Here is an 11,363-nt window from a genome sequence, read left to right as displayed (position 1 = left end):
GGAAAATCATTCTTTTCTTTCCTCCTGAAATCTACTTTTTAATTTGTATTTACATTTTGGTTTACCTTTTAATTACAGTATGATGACCTTGTGCAGTACAGTACTTATAAACATTGTAAAACAGTTAAACATTCTAGGAACCAGTGTGATTAAAAGTACCCTTTTGAACTGTAGTTGCACTCTGCTCGTGTTTATCACTGGTGGGTTGCACAACAATTTCAATAACATGGACTGCATTGGTTTAAAAAACGTAGCTCTCCTGAGGGAAGAGTTGGCGGGAACAGCACTCAGCACATGGGATGTAGCCACAGTTGCACTGCTCATTTGCACTGACCTACTTCAGGGTCTTTTAAAGCACAAGTTACTTAAGAACTTTTGGGCCTTCTCTATAGTATTGTGTAATTTTACAAGGTGCTGTATTTCTGAACTGACCGGCATATAGCTGAGAAACAGGACTGCTTCTCAATTTTATTATCCAAATCTACTAGATTTCAGTCAATACTATTCTTAATAGTTTTATTATAAACAGGTATTGATTTTGTTTGAAAAGCAAGCCAGATCATTACTGTGAAAGACACTGTAAATCACATCAATCCAGGTATGGAAGTTGTTATTATTTAGCCAGATAACAGATAGAAATTTGCTGTTATTGATAACAGTGGCAATAGCTAGTGATACAAATTCACAGGACTCTCATACACGAGTCTGCCATAGGACTACAAACTAAAAGCCCTGTGTGGCCACAGCGAAGAGCAGACTACTGCAATTTGGCTCATGGCTTTTACTAATCCTGACAAAGCTATTATTTGTCTGCTTCTGTGATTTGAACTGCAGGCGCATCTCCTTTATTTAGTTTTCAATTTCCAAGAATTAGTACAGAGCGTTATAAAGAGAAACTGGGTCAAAATGTGTGTATGTGAGGGAATTTGAGAGAGCAAGGAAGAGGGGGAAGAGAGAACATCATATTCAAGAAGTCACTTCTGATCACTTCAGCTTCATTCTTCATTAGAGAAACAATAGAAAGACAGATTAAAAAGCTTTATTCAAACTAGCATGATCAGGCAGAACATTTAAGCCAAATAAGCAACATCAAAATCTGACAATTGACTAGACTTGAAAACAAAGCAAGACCATTCTCACCCATACTGTCTTTGATTCATTAAATGGGATGGAACTGGCTAACATTTGATGCGACTCTCAAAGCATACTGTACAATCTGACTGGCAAATAAGCGAGAAGGAGAAAAGTAAAAAAAAAACTGAGCTGTGTACGCATGAGAATTACTCACGTTTACAATACTGAGCACAAGCACCTCCTGTGCCATTCAGTCACAGTGAATACAGAAAATATCAAAAAAGTCTACTGTAGAAAAAACAAAGTACAAAGCAGTTCATTTTACAGTAAATGCATGTTTTTTTGTTGCTTTTTTTTGTTTGTTTCTTTGTTTTTAACTGAAAACCTGCTCTGAAACCAAAAGGCTGAGCCCCACCCAACAAGAAATTCAAGGTATTGTACCATGGGTGTCAGTGTAATTTGTAATACTAGTGGAATGCCATTATTTCATTCATCAACAGTCATGTTTATCTTTTACAATGCAGAAGGCACACAAAGAGCTCATCGTATGTGCAATTCTAAAAAAAATCATTTTAAACACTGTTCGAATTGGTTCAGGCATGAATTAAACATATAAAATGTTCTTCACAGCGAGAAATCGCTTATTACGTGACATCGTTAGCCTGACAGACAGCCAGAAAGATGTGTTTATGTCTGGGAAGCCTGGTGCAAAAGAGAGGAAGAGAGGTTCAATTTCACTGACTCTAAATGTGAAGACTGATACTTCCTGAAATCTTCTACCTTCACTGCATTACTGAAGGGAGTGCTCCGATCACATTTAGATTCAGATTCAAAGTGCTGGCATCTGCTTAATGCTTTTCACGCTCCACGTATGGGTTCAGCAGATTTCTGAACTTGCAGAGTCTGCACTTTAATGCTGTGAGCATAATTAACACTGCGCTCTTCTTCTCATAATTCAATACTTTTACCACATACAGTTACATTTGATCAATTAGCACCCTAATAAGTGGTATTAATAAGCTCCTTATTTCTGAGTCATGAAAGTCCTGGGCTTATTCGTAGTGCAACAGCGCTACTTTTGAGGTCAAGAGAAGTATTCTAGTTTTATTATTTATATATTAATATGTACACCATCAAAACAACATTACGTACACTAAACTACAAATATGCAACAAAAAATGCCCTCAAAGAAGCTCACAAAAGCAGCATTAAAAGTTACTACCAAAAAATATATAAAAACAATAATATTCCTAAATTGCCATGCCTGTACCTGATATCCCTTTGTACCCTGGCAAAGATAAATACATCTGGATATACTTGCTCTATATTATTCCTTTGTTTTCATATTAAATTAATCAATTTGCACTTTGTGCAATGAGTGAACACAGTTATTATTTGAACTGTGAACTTTTAAGGAAATGAGCCCGAAGAGATGATAGCTTGTAATAAGCAAATCTTCTTACAGACAGTTAAACTGACATTTGATATTTGATTGTGTTTTTCAAAATACGGTTCATTGTGTCTGAGAGTTGTACATGTCCCCCACTCTGGCCTCACCCCACTCTGTGATTACCTCAGTTAAAAAAAAAAAAAAAAAGAGGTGTAAGCACACCCCTCCTCCAGACCCCCTGCTTAGTACAACGTAATGAGACAGGCTCAAACTACAGTGTGAAAATGAAAATTGTTCAATATTTATGTAGTTCAATATTTTTGTGTAGCTAATACACGTCAGATAGAAAACGTAAATCTGTTGTTAGTTAACTTTTGTAATCTTGTTATCGTCCCTATACGACTAATCTATCTACAATCAAATGAAAAGAGAAACAATGTATCACCTATAATGTGTTTTTTTTTAGTTTTCTTGTCTTTCATTCTTTTTCATCACTTTGACACATTCATAACTTCTCTAGTACAACAAATACTGTTTAAAAAATTTAAAATTGAATAAAATCTTTTTTTTGCTCTTTTTCTTAGAAACTTACTACAGCTGTTTTCACACTTGCACTGTGGGCCTAAACTTTCCTCAGCATTAACCAGCAGAGCTCTACGTGAGAAAGCAAATGTCATTTTGGACATTTAACAGTCTTTACCCTGACAGCTCTTTAGTAAAAACACCATGTAACATCTGAATGCACCCATTTGAGACTAGAGCAGGTAATTGCCCAGTGAATTCACAGCAAGTGTGCTTTCTGCACACGCCGCCAAGGCAGCACTCTCGTCTATCTGGTAATGAGAAAGCATCTGACACCGACTATTCCCCTTTTGCGTGCTACATGTGAAAAGGGCAATTGTAGACAATGTCCTTCAGTAATTTTCTCAATATTTTCTGGAGCACATGTGTGAAAACAGCTAAACTAAAAGTATATGAATCTTACTAACCAGCAAGACCCATAATAGAGTAGAAACGTTTTATTAAAAACCGAAAAAGAAACAAGACAAAAAGGCTGAATCAGTGACATAACCAGCTGCAGTTATGTTATATCAGTATTATGGAAGAATCATATTCACCCTGATTCACTTGTATATTTAGGTTTAGGCATATTTTGAACTCTTGCTTATATGAAATGCTGCCTGACTTGAACTTAAGAATATTGCAAAGTACTGAAGGTTTCTACAACTACAACACTCAGCTTAAACTCTGGAGAAAAAAGGCAAAACTGTCTATTTAAAAGTTTCAGAACATCATGAAGAGAATGATTTATGACATGAGGTCTGCTCAGTAATGTCCACATATCCTGCCAGAAACTATTTCAAATTGTTGTCTGAATACTTAGTTGTAGAATCATGCAGATTCATGCTTAAAAGATTAACAAAGCTGGAAGGCTGAGGTGGTTAGTGGTCAATGGAGGAAGCAGAGAGAAAGAACAGCTGGAGCAGAGGGACTAGCAGATGTTTTTTTTGTTTCTGGTTTTTTTTTTTTTTTTTTTACATCTTCTTTGTGAGTCACAGGGAAGATTTTTTAGCCAAAGACTCCCATGAAGAGATGATTATATCATGGCAGTTCTCTTCTGGGCCCCTGCTGAGAGAAAGAACATAGAATTAGCCAACACAGGAAGTAAGTCTTAATATAAACTTACAGAAAGTCCTCACTCATGCAACAGTGGATCGTGACTGGTTACTGCCACCATCATTGACATGTCAATAGACGTTAGGGACATTTAAATTGAAAGATAAGTCACTAAATCAATCATAATCAGGATTGTTTTTTAAATTTGTTTTTTTTTAAAAATCAATCTACAAATTTAAAAATACAAAAAAAATTGTTTGACTAACATACATGACTAAAATAAAATATCAAAGTCATTAACTGAAATAAGGGAAGCGGAAAGTGTGACTAAAGCATGCACAAGCAAGCATCACAATGTGCTATTTGGTATTTTGGTATGCCAATATTAAACTGTCTAATGTTTTTTTGACGTGGGGGAAAAAAGAATAGGGCATAATTCATTTGCGACATTTAAAATGTCACCTAACAGAGTTTATATGTGGAGATCTGAGTTTATATAGTCACTGCTCTCAGGTATGCTGAGAATCCACTCAGGGCAATTCATTCTTTAATCCTTTTTTTTATGTCTGTGCCATCATTTTTGCCCTGAATCTCTACCAAGCTAGCCAGATGTGCGCAACACAGATCTGACAAGCAGCCAATTTTATTCTAATCTCAGCTCTTGTTATAAGCTGATACATGGTTTTCTCACTTCAGAGACCAGCCAATTTAGATTTTAATGCTCACAGTAGCAGTGAATTAGAGGGGAGTGTTGTTTTTTTGTGGACTAGTGTAACCTGTTCTATTTAATCAGGAAAATATCTTGGGAAAGGATTTCAGCAAAAAAAGGAAGAATCAGAAAAAAAAATTGTATAAAATCCAAATTTTTATTTTTAGAGCCAAACGAAGAACGAACACCAAATAGAAAGAGATAGAAAATGTCTACACAATTATAGTGGCTCTACAGATGTAGTTAGCAACCAGCATACCTCCAGTTGTAGAATGGACTTCCTTTCATTTTGAGTACTTAAGAATAGAAAAAAAGAGACAAATTCAGTGGTAATGCAGACACTCGAACTCACGCTCACAATACATCCACATCATACATGGGTGTTTGTCTCTTTCCCTCCATATGCCCCCGTACAACATGCATATTTATGCTGATCATTCAGCGGATCACTTGATTCAGTTTACTCTGCAGGTCCAGCTGTACAAACATAAACAACATCTGGATCATTTTTTTAGCATCCATGCATTGTTGATAGTCTACAGTGTGCCAGAACACTGCTAGAGACTCATGAGGCATCTCGCTTGTCCTTGAAGACAACCCTCCCACGTCTGATCTTCTTTGTAGTACTCCCCCTCTTGCACCTACCAGTTATGCTATTATTCTGTGCTATGCATCTGCAGTACATGACCTACATACTACATAAGACATCAAAAAGTGACAATTTTTTGTGGGGTGGGCTTGTTTGGCCTAATTATGCAATAGCAGCGCTGATGATTTGCTCTAGAAACACATGCTTGATGAAAAAACAAAACAAAACTAAATAAATTGAGCTGTCCTCTTACTTGTAACTTATTTCCAATAATTTTGAAAATAGGTGCATTATTATTCATTACAATATACATTTCACTTGATTAATGTCAATGAAATTACTTATAGTCATTATCAAATTCATCCATTCTAAAAACTTTAGCCCCACTTTTATTTTCAACTCGTATCAGATTTCAGACTGCAGAGAAAACTAGCCCACCAGACCCATGACACAGACCCAAGGTAAATAATAGAAAGCGCTTTGATTTTTCAGTCAGTCGTGTCATCCTGAATGCATTTCAAAGTACAAGCGAGGAGTCACTGCAGTGGAAGAAGTACTAAGATCCTTTGCCCAAGTTAAAGTACCAGTCCTACACTTTTAAACAGCCTGAATTAACATTCAAAATCCTTCATAAATATTATTATTAAACACACTGAAAAATTACACATTATTACATATTACAGTACGTCATTTGATTTATATACAGTTCAATAGTTTAAACTAAGCCAGGGGTTGGCCTCCTTCAGGGGATCCTGAGACTTGGTAAAATCTTCATTTCAGGGTTAACCTCAAACCTGCAATATTTACTTCTGAAATGTTGTCGAGCATAAGTATAGTATTTCTGATTTATACTTGAATGCAGGTTGAAGGAAACTTCAACTCAAGTGTTTTCACGCTTGTATGCTTTTCATACAAGTTTCACACAAGACAGATACAAACAGATACAAACTTTATAAGACTTATATATATCTTTTTACCAAACCCATCCGATATTTCTACATACCTCCAGTGTTGATGCTCTGGAATCTGTGGTCTCACTTGGCCCTATGCTCCTGGGTATGCTGGAAACAAAATACCCAGCTCCTTTGGGAATTATGGGCTGTCTCACGACCACTTTGCCCTTCCTGGTCTCTGCGAGGAACAAGCTGTACCAGTAGGCATCGCTGGAGATCAGCGTGGAATCTGCGATAGTGGAGCTTCTCTGGCTGATCACGCTGTTCCTGCTGATCACGCTATTTCTATTGGCTGGAGGGATCTTGATGGCCTTTGGCTTTGGTTTTTGACACTTGAGCACAATAATAACTAAGATGGTTATCAGTAGCAGAAAGGACACGGCTCCTAAACCGATCACTAAATAGAGGTTTAGGTCAGTGAACATGTCATAGTCTAGTGGAAGCTCTGTAGTCTCTGAAAAGGCCATTGCATGTTCCACTGTTGATATCTTGATGGTGACAGTAGCAGAAAGAGAAGGTTGACCATTGTCTTTGGCAACAATTACCAGCCTCTGTTGTCTTGGATCTCTGTAACTAAACATCCTTGTTGTCCGGATCTCACCGTTGTACTGATCCAGGCTAAAGAGGGTTGAATCGCTGATCTGAAGTAGCTGATATGTGACTCTGGCGTTCTGCTCAGAGTCTGCATCAATGGCGATCACTTTGGCCACCAAATGTCCCTTATCAGTCGACCTCGGTATCACCTCCTCTACAACAGAGCCCTGCGCGCGCCAAGGTGACACTATGAGAGGGGTGTTGTCATTTTGGTCCAGAATAATAATATGCACGGTACAATTGGTGCTCAGCGGGGGAACACCAGAGTCTCTTGCCTCAATGTGGAAAAGAAAGTCCCTTTCTCTCTCATAATCAAAGGTCTTCAGGGCATAAAGATCACCATTCTCAGGATTGATGGAAAACAACATCGACATAGAAGTGTTAACGATTTCTTTCTCCATTATGAAATAAACCAAGTACTGGTTCTCATTCAGATCTGGGTCAAATGCACTCAGAGATGTCAATAATGCCCCCGGTGGATTATTCTCCATGACATGGATTGTGTAGAACGACTGGGAGAATGTAGGTGCATTGTCGTTGATATCCAGTATCTCCAAAGTGATGGTTTCATTTTCCGATAAGGGTGGCACACCTTTGTCTGTCACTCTCAGTATGATGTCATATTTGCTTATTACCTCTCTGTCCAGTGGTTTTGACACTAGCATTTCAAAGTAACCCTCAGAGGACTTGTTTAAGAGAAACGGTAACGTTTCTTGCCTATTTAGAGAGAGCTCCACTTCTCCGTTGGCTCCAGAGTCCCTGTCGCTCACACTGACCACTGCAATCAGCGTCCCTACAGAGACATCCTCAGTCAGCGAACTTTTCAGAGACTTGATAGTCACTTCAGGGTAATTATCATTGAGATCTGTAACAAACACTGTGACTTTACAGTGTCCGGACAGAGGGTTCGTCCCTCTGTCCTGTGCCTGTATGTGCATCTCAAAACTCTGACTCACTTCATAATCGATCACCCCCTTCACCTTGATCTCACCTGAATTTGGATCAAGTGAGAATAGCTCTTGTGTCTTCTCCGATGTGTACAGTGTGTGTGAGTATACCAACTGGGCGTTTGTGCCTTCGTCTAAGTCGGTTGCATTTAAGGTCATGACCACCGTTCCTGCTGCCGAGTTCTCCGAGACATTGACTGCATATACCGGCTGACTGAATATGGGGGCGTTGTCGTTGATATCCAGGACGTTAATAATGATGCTGGCTGTGCCGGAGCGAGGAGGCACACCTCCATCCACAGCGGTTAGAATTAAATCGTGAACAGCATGCTCCTCACGGTCCAAATTACCACTAAGCACTAAATCGACATATTTGGAGCCATCGCTGCCGGTCTGGATGTCGATGTTGAAGTATTTGCTTTCACTGAGATAGTAGGTCTTGATTGAATTCGCCCCCACATCCGCATCCACGGCGTTTGTCAGTGAGAATCTCTCACCGGGAAGGGTTGCCTCCGAAATGTCTAAGTGCATTGTCTTTCTGCGAAACACCGGCGCGTTGTCATTTATGTCCATAATTTCCAGCTCGATGTTAAAAATGCGAACCGGGCTTGAAAGTATGACATCCATTTTCAGAAAACACGAGGTTGTTTTAGTCATGCATATGCTTTCCCGGTCTATCTTCTCGCGGATAACCAGCTCCCCCGTATCTTTGTTGATGTCGAGGTAATTTTTACTGTGAATGACATCGAGTTTTGCTTTGCGCTCCTCCAAACTGCGAATATCCAGACCCAAATCTGTGGCCAGATTAGCAACAAAGGAACCCTCTTCCATTTCCTCCGGAATAGAGTACCGAGTGATGGAGAGCGCAAATCCCCACATTGCAAAGAACGAAAAAACACCCACCACTAACCGTGTCCGTAAAGATGCAGGGATAAGCGCCATCGTGTTTTGGTATATATCTTATTATTATTTTAAAGGAATTAATGAAACAAATCCGTTCTTACGCTCAAGTTGTCTTGATGTAGGGGAGCGCCGGTGTCATTCTTGCCTCCACGACTTGTAGCTGTAGCTGCAGCAGGCCATTTACAGCACAGTGCCGCCGGAGGAGGAGAGGGGGGGCTCTCACAGCTCTGCTCTGCAGGGGCGTATGCAACATCTGAGCAGGGCTTGAGCAGACTGGCGAGGTCTCCTCAGTGAAATTAAAGGGTGCCCATATGGAACCCTTCTTTCTTTCTTTGTGTTTTTTAAAGAATATTTTTGGCATTTTGTGCAACAGCTTGCATCATGTGTTGTCTAATAGAGCATCGAGCAAAAAATAATAATAATAATGAATTGATTGATTAAAAAAAAAAAAAAAAGAAATGAATGGCTGGCTGACAGATGGCTGACTGAATTAAGAAACACAAAAACAAAGAAAAAACAGCAACAACAGCAATAATAACTAGTTCTGGTTAATGTATTTTTTAAAATTAATATTTGATAATTAACTCATTCTTTGCATAATAGCAGCGTCTTTGATTAAGAGCATATCATAGGCTTTAGAAAAATCATAAATTTGGTGAGCATGTGTTTGCTCATCTCTGGTCCTCTGATGTTATGAAAGTCCATTCATTCATTCATTCACTTCCACTTATCCTTTTCAGGGTCGCAGGAGCCTATTCCAGCTGTCATAGGGCGAGAGGCAGGGTACACCAGTCTGTCGCAGGGCTAACACACAGAGACAGACAACCATTCACACTCTATAATGATTAGTCAATTAACATACCCCCACAAACTGCATGTCTTTGGACAGTGGGAGGAAGCTGGAGTACCCAGGGGGAACCCACGCAACCACGAGGAGAACATGCAAACTCCACACAGAACGACCCCGGCCGATGGTGGAATTGAACTCAGGACCTTCTTGCTGTGCAGCAACAGTGCTAACCACCATGCCACCGTGCTGCCTGTTATGAAAGCCAAACAATATAATCAATTGAGTCAGAAGAGTTAACAGAATCATATCCCTTTATGTCTCATTTTTGAAATCATGTTCATTTCATCACCGTCGTCGCTCTGGGATGCCTTTCTGTGTGGAGTTAGCATCTTGTCCCCATGTTTGCGTGGGTTCTGTCAGGGACTTGCAGTTACTGGGGTTAGGTTAACTGGTGATTCTAAAATGTGGCATCAATGTGAGTGTGAATGTTGTTGCTCTCTTTCTCTGTGTTTGCCCTGTGCCAGACTGGTGACCTGTCCAGTATATCGGTGTACCCCGGTGTACTCCGGTGTACTCCATCTTTCACCCTATGACAGCTGGAATAGACTCCAGGCCCCCTCTGAAGTGGAGAAGCAGAAGAAAAGGAATGGATGTCAGAAACGGACGCCATGGAGGTGTTGCCAAATTTATCTGCTGTAGCTCTCACTGTTACTTGACAAAGAAATGAAGGAGACGCTTTTTATGACCCTCAAAGGTGCTCAGCGGTAAACATGATACAGTGCAACCTAAGGCACCCACACGAAGAAGAAAAATGTACCAAAGTGCCCAAATGGATAGAGTATGTATGAAATGTAACATTTTTTTGTAAGTACCCAAACAACAACAAGAAAACACAATAAAGTGACTTTGAATGAAGAATGGTGCTTCAATTGGGGTGAGCTGAGGAAAAGTGGATACTGGAGTTCAGGACAGTGCCTCATTCATTTGAATGAAAGTTGCTTATCAGTGCATATACCAAAGGTCCTCCATGAGGTACTTACATCTGCTTCCACATTTTTAGGCCCGTGAGCATGCACATTAGTTCTCATTTAGGACATGTGCAACCAAGACCCTCATTTGCTGAACTGATTGACTTTCTGTTGGCTCCCAGCACACATGAAAGGCCTCTGATAAGATAATCATGCAGCTGTTACAGACTCTCCAGAGCCAAATTAAATTTAATTCAATTCAATTCAATTCAATTTTATTTATATAGCGCCAAATCACAACATAAGTCGCCTCAAGGCGCTTCATAGATACAGAGAAAAACCCAACAATCATATGACCCCCTATGAGCAAGCACTTTGGCAACAGTGGGAAGGAAAAACTCCCTTTTAACAGGAAGAAACCTCCGGCAGAACCAGGCTCAGGGAGGGGCGGCCATCTGCTGCGACCGGTTGGGGTGAGAGAAGGAAGACAGGATAAAAGACATGCTGTGGAAGAGAGACAGAGGTGAATTAAACAGTTTGAAAAAAAATACAAAACAATAATTTCGGATGCTCTGAAAAAAAAAAGTATCCATCATCTTACAAGAGTTCTTTTTCCAATGTATGTGTAAGGGACAAACGATCTTTGGATCAGTGTGCATCATGTGCATTGTTCGTGTTCTGCTTTTGATTCTATTTTCAGGTTTTTTTAGTTTTAGATATGATTACTTTTTTAATCATTAAATATAGTTATTGTTTCACTTTTCCTGCCCTATTGTGTTCTATGTCTGTGGTTTAATCTCAGTTTCGGTGTTCATTTTGTTACATCCTG

At 39.5% G+C, this 11,363-nt stretch overlaps 1 protein-coding gene across 4 annotated transcripts; it reads right to left on the bottom strand.

Moving 5' to 3' along the window:
- Positions 1–1,023: 1,023 nt before the first annotated feature.
- On the bottom strand, positions 1,024–9,005 carry LOC120723311 (protocadherin alpha-C2-like). 4 transcript variants are annotated; one of them, XM_040014699.1, is made up of 3 exons: positions 6,383–9,004; positions 5,050–5,086; positions 1,024–4,093 (listed from the first exon to the last, which is right to left on the bottom strand). In XM_040014699.1, the coding sequence occupies exons 1-2, from the start codon at positions 8,813–8,815 to the stop codon at positions 5,075–5,077; spliced, it is 2,445 nt and encodes an 814-aa protein (XP_039870633.1). In that variant the 5' UTR covers positions 8,816–9,004; the 3' UTR covers positions 1,024–4,093; positions 5,050–5,074. The 4 variants fall into 4 exon arrangements, with proteins under 4 accessions (XP_039870633.1, XP_039870632.1, XP_039870634.1 ...); XM_040014700.1 differs by having other exon boundaries at positions 1,025–4,090; XM_040014698.1 differs by lacking the exon at positions 5,050–5,086 and having other exon boundaries at positions 1,024–4,090; positions 6,383–9,005.
- Between the last annotated feature and the right edge of the window lie 2,358 nt (positions 9,006–11,363).

Source organism: Simochromis diagramma, unplaced genomic scaffold (assembly GCF_900408965.1).
Source record: "Simochromis diagramma unplaced genomic scaffold, fSimDia1.1 OVJJ01000676.1, whole genome shotgun sequence".
Taxonomy (NCBI): Eukaryota; Metazoa; Chordata; class Actinopteri; order Cichliformes; family Cichlidae; genus Simochromis; species Simochromis diagramma.
Note: the sequence above shows the minus strand (reverse complement) of the source record. Positions and strands in the feature narration are given on the sequence as shown.

What these genes read in the sequence shown, in the direction of transcription:
- LOC120723311 (XM_040014697.1), bottom strand. Translation starts at nt 8,815, where the DNA reads ATGGCGCTTATCCCTGCATCTTTACGGACACGGTTAGTGGTGGGTGTT. An exon ending in CCAGAGCATCAACACTGGAG is followed by an intron (nt 4,094 to 6,382) that starts GTATGTAGAAAT and finishes TCTTTCTCTCAG; the next exon opens with CAGGGGCCCAGAAGAGAACT.